Source organism: Solea senegalensis, unplaced genomic scaffold (assembly GCF_019176455.1).
Source record: "Solea senegalensis isolate Sse05_10M unplaced genomic scaffold, IFAPA_SoseM_1 scf7180000014398, whole genome shotgun sequence".
Taxonomy (NCBI): Eukaryota; Metazoa; Chordata; class Actinopteri; order Pleuronectiformes; family Soleidae; genus Solea; species Solea senegalensis.
In genome coordinates, this window is record NW_025321039.1 from 1 (window position 1) to 18,356 (window position 18,356).

Sequence of the window (18,356 nt, forward strand, 5' to 3'; positions counted from 1 at the left end):
GTCAGTCTGAACTCACGTCAGTCTGAAATCACGTCAGTCTAAACTCACGTCAGTGTGAAATCACGTGAGTGTGAAATCACGTCAGTCTGAACTCACGTCAGTGTGAAATCACGTCAGTGTGAAATCACGTCAGTGTGTCACATGACTCAGCAGAAATGTACAGACTAGTTTCGTGAGCAATCACATCAGTCTATAATCACGTCTGTGACATCACTGACCTGCGGCGATGAGCATGGAGCAGAGCGTGGGTGAACCCAGAGCGGCGGCCAGGTGCAGCGGCGTGTTTCCTCCAAACGTGCAGGCGTTGACGTCGGCCTTGAGCTGAAAACACACGAGTCACTGTGTGTCACATGACTCAGCAGAAATGTACAGACTAATTTCATTATTGTTAACTGACAGCAGAAGTCAAAGGTCAGAGGTGGGCGTCGTACCTCGGTGATGAGTGTACACGCCACCTTGAACAGATCTTCTCTGACGGCCAGGTGCAGCGCCGTGTTTCCGCTCTTCTGCTCAGGTGCATTGATCTTGGCTCCACCCTCCACCAGTAGGCGGAGGCAGCGCTCTGCGTCTCTCTTCACCGCTAGGTGCAGGGGGTGGAGACCTGTAAGGGGCAGAGACAGAAATGAGGACGACACGTTACCTCATGTACCTCATGTAATACATGAAGACAAATGTTCAATGCAACCGTCTGATGTGACCTGTGACCCTTTGTAGTGTTAATGTAACTGTTCGATGTGACTTGTGAATAGAGACAATGGGTCTGCACCTCATGGCAGGGTGATAACAGTCCCACAGAGGTGGGGGTCTGCACCTCATGGCAGGGTGATAACAGTCCCACAGAGGCGGGGGTCTGCACCTCATGGCAGGGTGATAGCTGACCCAGTGAGACAGAGAGTCTTCACTTTGTAACTGGCCTGTGTGTGTTGCTTTGTGAATGCTCCTCTTGTACAAGATTAAACAGTCCTTGGGCACAGTCTGACCTCATGCTGATAGCTGACCAGTGATCTTCACTTTGTAACTGGCCTGTGTGTGTTGCTTTGTGAATGCTCCTCTTGTACAAGATTAAACCCTTGGACACTGAGCTGACTCCAATCTCCTTCCTCTGGATCTCAACAATTTTTTTAACACCCGACAACATGAACGCCCCACTGATGTTCCCTCATCTCACCGTCGTAGTCAGGGCGTGTTGACCAAGTGGGCGTGGCTTTCTCCCAGGTGAGCCAGTAGAAGGCGGACCGCGGCGTTGTCTCCGGCCAGCGCCGCCAGATGGAGTGGGCTGCGGCCATGTTGGTCTGTCAGACTGGGGTCCGCCCCCGCTCTCAGCAGTGCCTCCACCACTTTCACCTGCCGTGTGATCACGGCCAGGTGGAGAGGAGTCTGTAGTGGGAGGGGTCAAAGATCAGGTGCCAACGTATTATGCTAGCTAATGTTAATAGATATACAATCATAATATTGGGAAGATCGCAACAGGAAATTGTTGCATTGTCACCTGTCCTGTCGTATGACTGGCTGAGAGGTGGGGCCTACTCACCTGTCGCAGGTTGTTAGCCGTGTTGAGGATGCGGCGCTGCTCGCTGCTGAGCAGAGTGTGGATCAGCTGTTGCACGACGCTCGTCTGCTGGTGGATGACGGCCAGGTGCAAAGGACTGTGGGAAAACAGACGCAAAAATCGTGTCAGTCTGAAATCACATCAGTCTGAAATCGTGTCAGTCTGAAATCGTGTCAGTCTGAAATCGTGTCAGTCTGAACTCACGTCAGTGTGAACTCACTTCAGTGTGAACTCACGTCAGTCATAAATCATGTTAGTGTGAACTCGCTTAAGTGTGAACCAGGACACAGAGTTGCAGTCTTTCATGCTTCTGTGTGCTTCGTTTCGAGCAGTCACCAATTAAAAACCCCATAGAGACTGTGTCTGCCCCTCGACCTACTAAAGTAAAAACTAAAATAAATAAATCAATAACAAACAGAAGAGGAGTTAGACATTCTAACTTAATAAAGATTAAAACCACAATAAAATAGAGTCAAATAATACCACTTTTAAATTTGGACTATTAAATATAAGGTCATTCTCTTCAAAATCTGTTTTAAAGAGGCCATAGCCTGGAAGTGCCAATTAACGCTGCATTTGGGTGTGTATCTGCGTCATTGCCTCGTCTATGAAGCCCTAAAAGCCACTGCTGAGAGTGCAGGGTTTTATTGTTTTCCTGACTCTACAAAGCAGCAAGGCACTTCTGTTGACTAATTACGTCACTGGTGAATCTCACCCCTCCTGTAAACAGCAGCGTGTCTTATAGGGATGGGCTATACCACACTTATAGGATTCGATACGATACCGATACTTTTTCTTGCATTTTCATCGATATTGATACCGATACTGTTCATTTCTTATTGGCAATTTTTTTACAGTAAAAATATTATTACATTTAAGACACATCACAAGACAAATACAGACCATTTATACAACATTTATTATGGTCAATACATAATAAAATAAAAATGCAAATAAATAACATAAATATGAATGAAATAAATTAAATATGAAGAATAATAGGGCCAAACGGTGGTTTAGTGGTTAGCCTTGCAGCAAGAAGACCGGGGTTCGAGCCCCGGTTGGAACAAGGGCCTTTCTGCATGGAGTTTGCATGTTCTCCCCGTGTGTGCGTGGGTTCTCTCCGGGTTCTCCGGCTTCCTCCCACAGTCCAAAAACATGCAATGTGGGGATTAGGTAAATTGGACACTCTAAATTGACCATAGGAGTGAGTGTGAGAGTGAATTGTTGTTTGTCTCTATCTGTGTGTGTGTGTGTGGCCCTGCGATGGACTGGCCAACTGTCCAGGGTGTACCCCACCTATCGCCCGATGTCACTGAGATTGGCACAGCACCCCCCGTGACCCTCTGGTGGAGGATAAAGCGATAGATGATGACTGACTGACTGAAGAATAATATGGTTACATGAAGACGATTACGTTAGTCTAAATGAGTCAACTCCACCCACTCATGCTAATACCCATATTCCTAGAAGCTCAGGCCGAGGAGGAGGAGTAGCAGCCATTTTTAATACTAGATTATTAATCAATCCCAAGCCCAAACCAGGATATTCATTGTTTGAAAGCCTTATTCTTAATCTATCTCATCTTTGTTGTAAATCACAGAAACCAGTTATGATAGTCACAGTTTATCGTCCACAGACTCTTGGTATCACAGGTGCTGCCCTCTGCTGGTTTAAATCATACTTATCTGATAGATTCCAGTTTGTTCATGTTAATGATAAAGCCTCACTACAAACACAAGTTAATTGTGGAGTTCCACAGGGCTCAGTGCTTGGGCCTATACTTTTTACCTTATATATGCTTCCTCTAGGGAACATTATTAGGAAGCACAACATACACTTTCATTGTTATGCAGATGACACACAGCTATATTTATCAATCGTCCACCTACACCTTATTCAGAGTTCTATGAGTTCTTATCTGAGTTAGTGCTTAAAACCTGATAACCTGAACTTGATAGTCTTAGCTGCGCATTTAACTCGCTGTTGGAATCAATAGGTTTTATTCAACACGTTAATAAACCAACTCATTGCCTTAATCACACCCTTGACATTGTTTTAACTTATGGTATTGATATTGATAACTTAAACATAGTTCCTCAAAACCCTCTCCTTACTGATCATTATTTACTCATATTTAATTGTACTATAATGAACTACAACAACATAAATAAGAAATACTGTCTGATAATAATATGAATACATTCAAAGAGACAGTGCAACCTTTATTTAACTCGGTGCCATATGTCAGTACATCTGAAGGTACCTTTTGTGATTTTACTCCCGCCCTCATAGATAACCTTGTTGATAGTACAGCAGCCTCACTGCGTACTACATTAGACTGTGTTGAAAGTGGTGAATCCGATGAGACGAGCACCATGGTTTAACTCCAATACTTGTGCTCTTAAACAGACGTTACGTAGATTAGAAAGAAAATGGTGTTCCAGTAACCTAGAGGAACTTCATATAGCCTGGAAAGATGGTTTTGTAGCTTACAAAAAAGCCCTACACAAAGCTAGAGTTGCCTATTATTCTTCTTTAATTGAAGAAAATAAGAATAATCATAGATTTCTTTTCAGCACTGTAGCCAGGCTGACACAGAGCCACAGCTCCACTGAACCATCTATTCCTTTAACACTGAGCAGTGATGACTTTATCAACGTCTTTGTGAATAAAATAACATCAATTAGAGAAAAAATGGATCATCTCCTCCCTCATATTGGGACTGACTCATCTTCTAGTACAAGAGCTTTAGAAGCACCAGGTGCACAGTTAGACAGTTTCTCCCCTATAGATCTCCCTGAGTTAACATCATTAGTTTCATCATCTAAGCCATCAACCTGTCAGTTAGATCCTATCCCCACCAAACTGTTTAAAGATGTGTTTCCTTTAATTAACAACTCTATATTAACTCAAATTAATCTATCCTTATTAACTGGATATGTGCCCCAAACGTTTAAAATAGCAGTTATTAAACCCCTTCTCAAAAAAGCGACCCTTGACCCAGATATTTTAGCTAATTACCGACCGATATCTAATCTTCCCTTTGTCTCTAAAATCTTAGAAAAGGCAGTTGCCAATCAATGATGTGAATATTTGCGCATTAATGGCCTGTTTGAAGATTTTCAGTCAGGTTTTAGATTAAACCATAGCACAGAAACAGCACTAGTTAAAGTTAGTAACTCAGATAATGGTCTAGTTTCTTTACTTGTCCTGTTAGATCTTAGTCCTGCATTTGACACCATTGATCATGATATTCTACTGCAGAGATTGGAGCAGACTCTTGGTATCACAGGTGCTGCCCTCTGCTGGTTTAAATCATACTTATCTGATAGATTCCAGTTTGTTCATGTTAATGATAAAGCCTCACTACAAACACAAGTTAATTGTGGAGTTCCACAAGGCTCAGTGCTTGGGCCTATACTTTTTACCTTATATATGCTTCCTCTAGGGAACATTATTAGGAAGCACAACATAGACTTTCATTGTTATGCAGATGACACACAGCTATATTTATCAATGAGGCCGGATGAAATAAATCAGGTTGTTCAACTCCAGGAATGTCTCAGAGACATTAAGTCCTGGATGACCTGTAACTTTCTGCTTTTAAACTTTTATACTCGGCCCTAAACACCTCAGAGAAAAACTTTCTGATCACATTGTCACTTTAGATGACATCACCATGGCTTCCAGTTCCACTGTGAGGAACCTTGGAGTTACTTTTGACCAGGAAATGTCTTTTGATTCACACATAAAACTCATTTCCAGAACAGCCTTCTTCCACCTGCGGAACATTATGAAAATTAGAAACATTCTGTCTTTACAGGATGCTGAAAAACTAGTTCATGCTTTTGTTAATCTAGATTAGATTACTGTAACTCCTTATTATCAGGATGTTCCAACAAGTCTGTTAGAACCCTTCAGTTCATTCAAAATGCTGCAGCACGAGTTCTGACAGGAATTAGAAAGAGAGACATGATAACTCCAGTGTTAGCTTCTCTACACTGGCTCCACCCACAGTTTAGAATTCAATTTAAAATCCTCCTCCTCACGTACAAAGCACTTCATGGTCACGCCCCTTCATACCTGAAAGACCTAGTCTTACCCTATCACCCTAACAGACCACTTAGGTCACAAAACACAGGTTTACTTGTGGTTCCCAGAGTCTGTAAGAGTAGAATGGGAGGCCGAGCCTTTAGTTACCAGGCTCCTCCTCTCCTGTGGAACCAGCTTCCAATCATAGTTCGGGAGGCGGAGCCTCTCTCTGTATTTAAAGTTAAACTTAAAACTTTCCTTTTTGATAAAGCTTATAGTTAGAGCAGGTTCAGGGAAACCTGGACCATCTCTTAGTTCTGCTGCTATAGAACTAAACTGCTGGGGGATTTTCCTGTGGTACACGCACATTCACTCTCTCACACTCAGGATATGATTATGACTTTTTATATGTCATTAACATTGTCTCTTTCTCTCCCTAGTGTGTGTCTTTCCTTCCTTCCCTCTCTCTCTCTCTGTATTCTCATCTTGCAGGTTGCAGGATCCAGATCCAGTTTTCGAGGCTATCCATATCATACATATCATCACCATTATTATTGTGCTATAATTAAAAAGTCGATATCAGTAACTGTATAAACTTGTAACCTGATACAGTTGTTGTGTATCTGCTGCTGGTCTCTCTCTCTCTTCTGTCTCTACCTCATCTCCCTCTTGTCCTTTCTCTCCCCCACCTCTCCACTGTCCCCCATTTTTCCTTTCACCCCAACCGGTCGAGGCAGATGACCGCACATCTGTGAGTCTGGTTCTGTCAGAGATTTCTTCTTCTGTTAAGAGGGAGTTTTTTCTCTCCACTGATGCCTAGTGTTTGCTCATTGTGTGAACTGTTGTGTTTCTCTGCTCTCTTTGATGTTGTCTATGTACAGACCTGAGATCATGTATGTTATGATTTGGCGCTATACAAATAAAATTGAATTGAATTGAATTGAACTAACGTCAGTCTGAAATCCCGTCAGTCTGAACTCGCGTCAGTCTGAACTAACGAATCATTCTTTCTTCGCTGTCAGATACCAAGCTTCCCTCAGACACCTGATGTGAACATTGCTGATGCACTTCTCAATTTACAGCCATCACGCAGGGGTTTGATCTCCATTGTCTTTAATAAACTGCTAGGTATAAGACGGGCCCCACTTGACAACATTAAAATTGCATGGGAGCAAGATCTGGATTTGTCCTTGTCAGAAGAAATGTGGGACACCATTTTTAAATTGATAAACTCCACTTCGCTTTGTGCCCGTCACTGCTTACTGCAATTCAAAGTTGTACACAGGACCCATATATCCAAAGCCAAATGATCTCGTTTTCACCCAGATGTGGATCCCTGGTGCAACAAATGTAAGAGGGCGGAGGCTTCACTCATCCACATGTTTTGGACATGTCCTAGCCTTGAGAAATACTGGAGGGAAGTTTTCCAAACCTTGTCCCTGATTGTCAATTTGAACATAGAACCCAACCCTTTGGTCGGTCTTTTCCAAACTGCGAGTGAGGTCGATGTGCGCCTGACCCCAGCTAAACGGCGAGTTCTGTCTTTCGCCTCTCTCCTGGCCAGGCGTGCAATATTGCTGCGATGGAGAGATGCTGTCCCGCCCACCCACGCTCAGTGGTTGAGAGATGTTATGTCTTGTCTAAATCTCGAAAAAATACATTACTCGATCTGTAGTTTCAGAAAGTGTGGGGACCCTTTCTGGAATACTTTCACAATTTAAAAACTACATAGGGACTGGATCCCTCACACTTTGCTTTTTGTTTCTATGTCACCAATACCAAGTGTACAAATTGGCCTGATGCCTGCTTTTGACCCATCTGTGGGTTCATAATTTATATATATATATATATATATATATATATATATATATATATATATTCTCTTTTCTATCTTATTTTACTTTACTTTCTCAGAGCAAAACCCGACTTCCAGCTGTTATCTGTACCACTCCAGGAATTAAGCACAGTTGGTGTTTATCCTGTTTATTCATTTGTGAATGTGTCTGTGAATGTGAATGTGAACTCGCATCAGTGTGAACTCACGTCAGTGTGAACTCGCGTCAGTGTGAACTCACGTCAGTGTGAACTCGCATCAGTGTGAACTCACGTCAGTGTGAACTCACGTCAGTGTGAACTCACGTCAGTGTGAACTCGCATCAGTGTGAACTCACGACAGCGTGAACTCACGTCAGTGTGAAATCACGTCAGTCTGAACTCACGTGTCTCCGTTAGTGTCCTGGACGCCGCACAGATGTCTTTGGATGGCGAGGAGGACTCGGGCGTCGCCGGTGCTGCAGTACTCCAGCAGGGCGGCGGCAGTGTTTCGTGCACTCGTCGATGCTCGACTGTGAAGCGTTGTCGCTGCAGAAGAAAAAAAAAAAAAAACCTGTGACAATCAGGTGATATACACTGACCAGTGAGGTCACATGATCGGGACGATGAGTCTCACCGATCTGAAACAACTGCTGCTGCAGCTGTGAACCAGTCTGAGGGGCAGAGCCTGACATCTGAGACCCTCCCCCTCCGCCGAAACCTGTGAAGCCTCCTGTGAAGAAGACTCCTCCCCCTCCGTTCATCTGCTGGTTGAACTGAAATCCTGCAGGAAGTTAAAATCATCACAATGACTCTCTCACATACGCAGCCCAGGATTTAACTTCTTCATCTTTAAATCCTCACCTCCTCCTCCTCCTCCTCCAGCCCCGCCTCCTCCACCTCCTCCTCCCCCGAACCCCCCGGCTCCTCCTCCTCCTCTCCAGGTTTCATAGTGCGGCAGTGGCTTCTGCTTCTTCCTCATCACTTCCTCTTTGTCTGACAGAGAAAACACAGACTGTAAACACCACGTCTCCGTGATGCCACACGGCGGCAGCGACGATGATGATGATGATGGCGGCGGCAGCGGAGACTGACCTTGGACCTGTGGGATGTAAGTGAACTGTTTGGGGTCACTGCTGTCGCCGGCCTTCTTCCTCTTCAGCTGCAGGAAGACGGTGACGGGACGCTCGATCTCTGTGCTGTGATACGGCGGCGTCTTAAACACGATGGCGTACTGAGAGAGAGAGGGGGCGAGCAAGGGACCGACGCGTTTGTGAATACAAATAAATCAACTTAATTACAACAACACTTTAAAACAACCAAAGAAGAAGAAACAATAACATCAAAGATGACATGCAAAACTAAAATGATTAAAATACATAAAAATGAACAACAATAACTACAACAACAGTGTGTGTGTGTGTGTGTACCTGTTTGTGAACGTCGGTGGGTGAAAAGTCTCCGAACGCCTCCCAGCCGCCCTCGTCGTCCTCCTCATAGAAGCGAATCTCAATGTCATCTGTGACACATCGGCTCTGATTAATCAGGGACGTTCAAATCGTTCATTGTGCTCTTATTTTGAAAGGCTTACAGGAAGTCACATAACCTTTCTGCACTTTGTCACAGAGCAGGAAGATCTCGTCTCCTCCGAGCACAGAGCCGCACGTCTTGTCCATCCGAGAGATTTTCAGGTTGGACGCATTCGGAGACTCTGGCGAAAAAAACCCAACACGAGTGGATTAAACAACTGTTGGCCACACCCCCTCCTTAACTCCTGCCCACCCCGCACCCCCTTCCCCGTGCGCAGCGCTGACTCACTGCTGTCATAGATGGGGTTGGAGACGACAGGTTTGAGCGCTCTGGTGAATCCTCCGTTACTGTCCTGAAGGAAGGCGGTGAACTTTAACCTGACGATGTTCAGGTCCATCACTTTCCCCAGTTCCTTTGCCTCCTTCAGACACGAGGTGTCCTCATCGTCTGCAGGAAGTGACATCTCACCATCACCATCATCATCATGATGCATTCAGGTGCTCTTTTACCTGTCAGTGTGCAGTGCGTGATGTGTTCAGGGGCTCTTGTACCTGTCAGTGTGCGGTGCGTGATGTGTTCAGGGGCTCTTGTACCTGCCTGCGGTGTGTGCAGTCGCGTGATGTGTTCAGGTGCTGCACCTACCGTGATGTGTTCAGGTGCTCTTTGTACCTGTCAATGCCTGAGGCGCTCAGGGTGCTCTTGTCAGTGTGCAGTGCTCGAAGACTGTCAGTGTGCGCGGATGTGTTCAGGTGCTTTGTACTGCAGTGCCTGAGGCGCTCAGGTGCTCTTGGTGCAGTGCGCGATGTGTTCAGGTGCTCTTGCACCCATCAGTGTGCAGTGCGTGATGTGTTCAGGTGCTCTTGCACCTATCAGTGTGCAGTGCCTGAGGCGTTCAGGTGCTCTTGTACCTGTCAGTGTGCAGTGCTGTTCAGGTACTCTTGTACCAGGTGCGGTGCGTGAGGCGTGGTGCTCTTGTACCTGTCAGTGTGCAGTGCGTGAGGCGTTCAGGTGCTCTCGTACCTGTCAGTGTGCAGTGCGTGATGTGTTCAGGTGCTCTTGTACCTGTCAGTGTGCAGTGCGTGATGTGTTCAGGTGCTCTTGTACCTGTCAGTGTGCAGTGCGCTCCTTTCTGTCGCTTCCTCTCGTCTCTCAGTCTTTTGTACAAAATATCGACGACACCTTTCTTGGTCACGTGAAGAATCCCGAGGTTACTGAACCTGCAGGAAGTGACATCATCAGTCAGCGCCAACACTATTGTTTACATATTACTCCATTTTGTTTGTTTGTTTGTTTTGGACACTGACGAGGCGGTGAGGTCGTTGGGGCCGACATCCAGCGTGCAGGTGCCTTTCTCGGTGCAGTGGCGTCCCACCAGGCTGTGGGCGTGGACTTGTGGAGGATCTGTGTGTGTCACCAGCTGGACCTCGACCCGAGCGTGACCCACGTAGTTGTTGATCTGAGACACAAAACAGTAAATCCCCCATTTTTCCTTTCACCCCAACCGGTCGAGGCAGATGACTTCACATCTGTGAGTCTGGTTCTGTCAGAGTTTTTTCTCTCCACTGATGCCTAGTGTTTGTCATTGTGTGAACTGTTGTGTTTCTCTGCTCTCCTTGATGTTGTCTATGTACAGACCTGAGATCATGTATGTTATGATTTGGCGCTATACAAATAACATTGAATTGAATTGAATTAAACAAACAAACCACAACAATCAGGTCATGAAGCTGCCTCCTTCCTGGGGGCCATTTCAGAAAGCAGGTTAAGTGAAAACTCTGAGTTAGTTAAGCCTGAGATGAGGGACGGACGCTTGCGTGTGCCTCAGAGTGAGGACTTGTGGCGTATTTCCACCGGCATCACATCATCATACTCAAAACATGAGTTAAAGGATGTCAAAGTATAAAGTACATAGAAAAGGCATAAAAATAAAGTTTTCACAGGGAATCAGTTCCTGTTTATTGTATTTTGTTCTCTATGGTTTATTATGTTGAAGAAGAAGCATTATTGTCAAATAGTTTTTTTAAAGTTGATTATTTATATTAGTTAAACATAAATTAATGTGCAAAGGAAACTGAATGATTATATATATATGTATAATCATAAATATATATTTATATTATGTATATATATTAATAAATATATATGTTTATCATGCACCAAACAACATTATAAGTAATTAATAAGTATTTATAACTTGTACAAATACATTGCAGTTCATAAAAATTATAATAACAAAAAAGGCCACAGTATTGCAATACTACCCGGAACTGTGATACTTTGTCTGGTATAGTATCGTGGTTACTCATTTTGGTATCGTGACAACTCTAGGCCCCTGGAACCCTTTCAAATTAAAAGCTTGTACATGAGGATGTGTGATCAATGTGTGATCAATGAAATGTTGTCTTTAAAGATGATTAAAGACGTTGGAGAATATAAACTGTGTGACTTTTTAAAAGGGATAATTCAACTATTTTGACCTGTACACGAGAACAAGTTTAGGAAAATCATTTTCATCCACACAGAAAACACATTTCTTGCAGGTTGTAAATGATATGTTGATTGGTCACTTGTTGTTGTCATGGTTATCAGCAGGTAAACAATGAAGTCACTCACCTTTACAGTCGGATATGTTCTCCTGTTCTTCTCACTGGAGGCACCGGGCAAACCACCATGAGACGGACCCTCACACTCATAACGGAAACGAAATCCCCTCTGGTTACACACACACACACACACACACAAATATGATCATCTCTGATATGGAAACTGAAAAGTCGGACAGTTCCAGAACGTCTCATGATTTTCTTCACTAAGAAGAGAGAGAGAAAAATCAGTGATTTCAGCAGGAGCTGCTGCTCCTATGCTGCCTCGTGTGGTCACTTTGTGTCACTGAGGTCAATCTGAACGTTGGATTTCAAACACTGAAGTGACAAAATAAGATATTTGAACTTAGTGATGGAGGCAACAGTGTGTGTGTGTGTGATGTGAAAATCACTGATTTTCTCTATGAGGTTTGGTGTGGGAGAGTGAGTGTGTGTGAGTGTGTGTGTGTGTGTGTGTGTGTGTGTGTGTGTGTGAGTGGTTTACAAACTTCAGTTCCGTGTTATAAAATCTGTCTAACAGTGAGATAAAGATGTGATCATGTGACGTAGAGGAAGTGGATAAAATCAGTTTTTGTTCGCTTGTGTCTATGCTGGCAGCCAGGTTGAATCATCAATCATTTTCTCACCTGTTTTGGTTCTTCGATGATCTGGACGTATGGACCATGAGCTGAAACACAAACACAGAACTCGTGGTGACTGAAAAAAAAACAACACAAAAACATGTAGATTCTTCACACGTGGTCAAAAGGTAGGTGTTTTCCCAGTGAGTAACTTCTAGAAAGTCCAGCTCTACGTTCACAGGCGCCGCTCCTTCACAGTCACTTCCTGTAAGAGCAGGAAGTTCAGTTCTGTGTTTACAAGAATAGATGAGTTCGGTTGGGACCAGAAACGTCTGATTCCAGTGAAACATGGTTCGGTTTCTTTACATCATAGACGCCATCATATATATGAGCTGAAGTCGTCTGAGCATCAACTGAGAAGGTCTTTGTCTCTGTGGACACGTCTGTGGACACATCTTTGTCTCTGTGGACACGTCTTTGTCTCTGAGTTTGTCTCTGGTGTTTATCAAAAATTAATGGACAAAATTAAACTCTAAATGTGTTCTAATTGCGATGATGACGTCACTGCGTACCTGTCTCAGGTATGTACGGTTCCGTCTTAATGTCCACAGGAGGGATGTAGTCGTACGGCATCAGATTCAACTGCAGCTGAAAAAAATACAAAAATCAACACATGCATCTTATTTTGAAAATCCTTCAAATGAGAACTTCCTGTAGCAGAATTGAATTATTTTTAGACTCACGTCGCTGTCGTAGACGTTGATGAACTGAGCTTCAGTCATCCTGAAAAACACACACAAGAGTGAGTGTGTGTGTGTGTGTGTGTGTGTGACTCACTGACACAAACAAACAAAAAACAACAAATAAATATAAACCTGCTGCTGTTTCACTTTCAACACTCTTCTTCTCCTCTCTCTCTCTCACTGAGTGTCAGTGTCGCTCGCCCTCCTCTGTCTCTCTCACTGAGTGTCAGTGTCGCTCGCCCTCCTCTGTCTCTCTCACTGAGCGTCAGTGTCGCTCGCCCTGCTCTCTCTCTCTGTCAGTGTCGCTCCCCTCCTCTCTCTCTCTCTCTGAATGTCAGTGTCGCTCGCCCTCCTCTCTCTCTCTCTCTCTCTCTCTCACTGAATGTCAGTGTCCTCGCCCTCCTCTCTCTCTCTCTCTCTCACCGAGTGTCAGTGTCGCTCCCCTTCCTCTCTCTCTCTCTCACTGAATGTCAGTGTTGCTCGCCCTCCTCTCTCTCTTTTCAGTCACTTCCTGGAAGTGGCCGAGCGAGGAAAACCCCCAGAATTCCAGATCAGCACAGGAGGGGGGAGGGGCTACTCATGATGATGTCACTGCTGCTGCTGTGACTGTGTGCAGTGACAGACACACAGACACACACACACACACAGCAGCTGGATTAAAGGACAAACCTGTGAATTCTCCTCTGTTTTTCTCTCACTTCCTGTTTTCTCTGTCTCACTTTGACTTGACGTTGTCTCGTCAAACATTTCCCCCACTGTGGGGACAGCCCCCCCCACCATGATGATGCTGCTGACAACCAATTACACGGCAGCAGAGTCATTAACTCATTAACATGAACACAGGAGAAAAACTGAGGGGAAGTTTGTTTGTTAAAGAGTGACCTTTGACCTCAGCAGGAAACTACAGAGGTGATTTCAGTGAAAAAGCTCCTTATTCTCTCCATGTGACCTCAGTGCTGCCTCCTGCTGGACATCACCTGAGGACACAAACATCTTAATCTCTGAGGACACAAACATCTTTATCTCTGAGGACACAAACATCTCTGAGGACATGAAACATCTTTGTCTCTGAGGACACAAACATCTTTGTCTCTGAGGACACAAACATCTTTGGACACAAACATCTTTGTCTCTGAGGACATGAAACATCTTTGTCTCTGAGGACAAAGCATGTCTCTGGGACAAACATCTTCTCTGAGGACATCTTTGTCTCTGAGGACATGCATCTTTGTCTCTGAGGACACAAACATCTGTCTCTGTCAGGACATGAAACATCTTTTGTCTCTGATCTCTCAGTCTCCATATGTTCTAGGCTCTGAGGACACAAAAACATCTTTTTGTCTCTGAGGACACAAACATCTTTGTCTCTGAGGACATGAAACATGGAGGACACAAAGTCTCTTGAGGACACAAACATCTTTGAAACTCACATGTCTCTGAGGGAGGACACAAACATCTTTGTCTCTGGACTGGACATCTTTGTCTCTGAGGACACAAACATCTTTGTCTCTGAGGACAAAACATCTTTGTTTCTGAGGACATGAAACATCTTTGTCTCTGAGGACATGAAACATCTTTGTCTCTGGGACACACACATCTTTGTCTCTGACATGAAACATCTTTCTCTGAGGACATCATCTTTGTCTCTGAGGACACACCTTTGTCTCTGAGGACACAAGTCTTTGTCTCTGAGGACACAAACATCTTTGTCTCTGAGGACATGAAACATCTTTGTCTCTGAGGACACAAGCATCTTTGTCTCTGAGGACATGAAACTTTGTCTCTGAGACACAAACATTTTGTCTCTGAGGACATGAAACTCTGATCAAGCGTCTTTGTCTCTGGACATGAAACATCTTTGTCTACAAACATCTTGGTCTCTGAGGACACAAACATCTTTGTCTCTGAGGACATGAAACATCTTTGTCTCTGAGGACATGAAACATCTTTGTCTCTGAGGACACAAACATCTTTGTTTCTGAGGACATGAAACATCTTTGTCTCTGAAACATCTTTGTCTCTGACATCTTTGTCTCTGAGGACACAAACATCTTTGTCTCTGAGGACATGAAACATCTTTGTCTCTGAGGACACATCTTTGTCTCTGAGGACACATCTTTGTCTTTGGTCATCTTTGTCTCTGGGGACACAAACATCTTTGTCTCTGAGGACATGAAACATCTTTGTCTCTGAGGACACAAACATCTTTGTCTATGAGGACATGAAACATCTTTGTCTCTGAGGACACAAACATCTTTGTCTCTGAGGACATGAAACATCTTTGTCTCTGAGGACATGAAACATCAACAGCTCGCCCTCCTCTCTCTCTCACTGAATGTCAGTGTTGCTCGCCTGTTTTTGTGCTTTACAAATAAAGTTGGATTGAATAATTTCAAAATATGAGTGCTTGTTTAATATGCAACAATAAAAAAACATATTTATAATGCATAATTAATCTATTCATTTAAAAATAAAAACATATAGAAATGACTCGTTACAACTTGATATTGTTTGGAGGGCCACATGAAATCGATTGGAGGGCCACATGTGGCGCCCGGGCCGCCAGTTTGAGACCCCTGTTTTAGTCAGTCAGTCATCATCTAACCGCTTTATCCTCCACCAGAGGGTCGCGGGGGGTGCTGTGCCAATCTCAGCTACATCGGGCGATAGGCGGGGTACACCCTGGACAGTTCGCCAGTCCATCGCAGGGCCACACACAGCTAGTGACAAACAACCATTCACTCTCACACTCACTCCGGTCAATTTAGAGTGTCCAATTCACCTAATCCCCACATTGCATGTTTTTGGACTGTGGGAGGAAGCCGGAGAACCCGGAGAGAACCCACGCACACACGGGGAGAACATGCAAACTCCATGCAGAAAGGCCCTCCAACCGGGGCTCGAACCCGGGTCTTCTCGCTGCAAGGCGAGAGTGCTAACCACTACCCTGTTTTAGTTGGGTTGAAATAATTTACTTCACGTGTATGTGGAAATTATTTGCATTATTTTGCAATTTTTGTCGCCATGGTTACTCAAAATGCTTAGAAAAGTCATAGCACACCATTCCCGATGAAACTGCATGTTTTGATAGGACATGATGAAGGTGTTTCGTGATGGTTCAAATAGTTTACCTCCCAAATATCACTGTGATGTGTGTTGTTTTTTTTTTTTTAGAAAACCGCCACAGATCTCATGAGTCATGTGACTGAGACGTACCTCAGCGCTCCGGCCATGATGACTCAGCAGAAATAGCGATGAAGATGAGGGCTGCTCTTCCTACCTCAGGGATTTTCCTGCAGATCACAACATGTGACGCTGTTGTGTCTGAAAACACCAGAGGGAATTTCCGTGATCATTCAGCGACAATCCTCAAGCTATAGTTTAGCTTAGCACAATCAGAGTCACAGGTGTCCACCTTCCAGGCAAAGAAGGCCACGCTATCTGCAGCCTGCAACTCGCCAAATAAGCAAGCAACGTATCCCATCATGCATCAGTCAGATCCAAATACAAATGTACTGTCAGGAAACTGTGACCTGTGCTGACCTTTGACTTTTAGAAGGCAAAAAAAGTGTTGCTTCACTGTCAGTTAAACTCAGATTTATTAATCTGGAGATTAACTCACTCTCACCCACGCACCTGAGCATCATTCACTCATTCATCTGTAAGGGTTTAACAACCCTTAAACTACCCTTTAACTGACACTTCAATTATACTGAAAATAATATTTACCTGAAATAAGCCCTTAAATAATGCATAAATAAATACCACTTTAATTAACCCTTAAATAAATCATGGAAGAAACCTTAAATCAAACCTTGGAATTAGCTTAAATTAAATGTAAATATACACTTAAAATTACCAACACTCAGACGAACCTAAAAACGTACCTGAACTCAATCCTTAAGTCTAAAAACTTTAACTTTAACTGACACTTAAAAGGGAATTAAGGCGTCAGTTCGCCTGAGAGTATTGCCCTTAAAGTAACCCTTAAATCAAACCTAGAAATGACCTTAAATATTACTTAAATTGAATTTAAATCAACACTTCAATTAATAATCTTTAATCATAACCTTTTACATTTAACTGAAATAAACCATTAAACTAAACTTTAAATCCAACCTGAAAACAGAGGAATTAACTGGCACTTAAATAAACTTAAAATAAAGTTTCAATTGACACTTTAATCCTTAAACTAATCTAAACTAGCCTGAACTAACCGTTAAACTAACTAGCACTAGCGTATTTTAGCTAAAGTTCACAACAAACCGCAGCAGAAACGACGTTTGATCCGCAGATTTAAGAAGTTTGTTTGTTTTAAACCCGCAGATTTAACTTGTTGGTTTATTTAAAAATGACGCAGAGGAGGTTGAAGGTGTGACGTCACAGATAAAGGTGAGTTTTTACCTGCAGCACCAGCGCGAGCTTCGTTAACAGCTTTTCTGTTCACAAAAGATTCAACGATAAAAACTGAGCGGAAAACTGCTGCGACGCTCCTGACGTCACTTCCCGTCTGAGGTTTTTCAAAATAAAGTACTGTAAACAACCGCGCGGTCCATCGTTTTTAACAAGTTTAAAACGTTAACACACACACACACACGTTTGTGTCGATGATTAAAAAAACACATAAATATGACGTCAGGAAGTAAAAAAACATCATGAAAGTGTAATAAATATACAGCTTTGTTTAAAAAAAAAAAACTTTGCTTGATATTTTTTCAGCATTATTGTTTTTTTTTGTTGTTTTTTTTCAAATGTTTTTATTTCAACGGAAAAAAACTGCGACTGCAGCTGCGGAGCTTTTTAAAAACTTTTATTTTGAAGGCTTTCCCGACAAAAACAGAAGACATATCTCCGCTGTCTGACGCAGCTCAACCCTGTTGCTATGGTGACCGCAGACTGTCAGTCAGAGCGGAAAGCCCCGGAGCGCGAGGGGAATTCCGCAGCCACGTGGCAAATGCAGCTCACTGATTGGTGAACCCGCCCACCAGACACACACACACGCAAAACAACAGGAAACTAGAACACTAAATATCATCATGTGAAAACCAATTATACTAAATATACTGTGTTTTTATAATTGCAGTAATAAGAAATTCAGTTGTAATTATTGCATTATTATATGTTTGACACTCAACATTAAATAACATATTTAAGCACATAAATAAGCTTCTATATAAGCACTTAGACTAACCTGAACTCAACCCTTCAATAAACCCATAAGATAACCCTTACATTAACCCTTGAATGATGATGATCATCATCATCATTATCATCATCCAGATTCTTTGAGGTTTATTGGAAGCTTGGGTTGAAGAAGGAAGTGCAATGAAGAAGTTTGAACTGCAGAGGGCAGCATGACATTAGATACTCTCACTGTACAACCTGCATTACTGCCACCTACATGTATTAGAAAACTCCTCCCAGTCTGTTCTGTTCTACATGTTCCCCTTTGATCTCCTGTGACATCATCATATGTCAGTCAGTAGTTGTTGTCAAACGATGATTGACCTCATGTGTTCTTTGT

At 43.4% G+C, this 18,356-nt stretch overlaps 1 protein-coding gene across 1 annotated transcript; it reads right to left on the bottom strand.

Moving 5' to 3' along the window:
* Positions 1 to 195: 195 nt before the first annotated feature.
* LOC122761172 (nuclear factor NF-kappa-B p100 subunit-like) lies at positions 196 to 17,317 on the bottom strand. The gene is given in 20 exon segments (XM_044016345.1): positions 196 to 321; positions 432 to 601; positions 1,169 to 1,181; positions 1,183 to 1,377; positions 1,532 to 1,646; positions 7,804 to 7,945; positions 8,034 to 8,180; positions 8,261 to 8,392; positions 8,492 to 8,630; positions 8,827 to 8,915; positions 9,003 to 9,107; positions 9,215 to 9,373; positions 10,031 to 10,143; positions 10,231 to 10,382; positions 11,540 to 11,638; positions 12,156 to 12,196; positions 12,662 to 12,737; positions 12,833 to 12,872; positions 16,049 to 16,156; positions 17,237 to 17,317. Coding segments are annotated over 19 exon segments (2,055 nt in total). The 5' UTR covers positions 16,066 to 16,156; positions 17,237 to 17,317; the 3' UTR covers positions 196 to 210.
* Between the last annotated feature and the right edge of the window lie 1,039 nt (positions 17,318 to 18,356).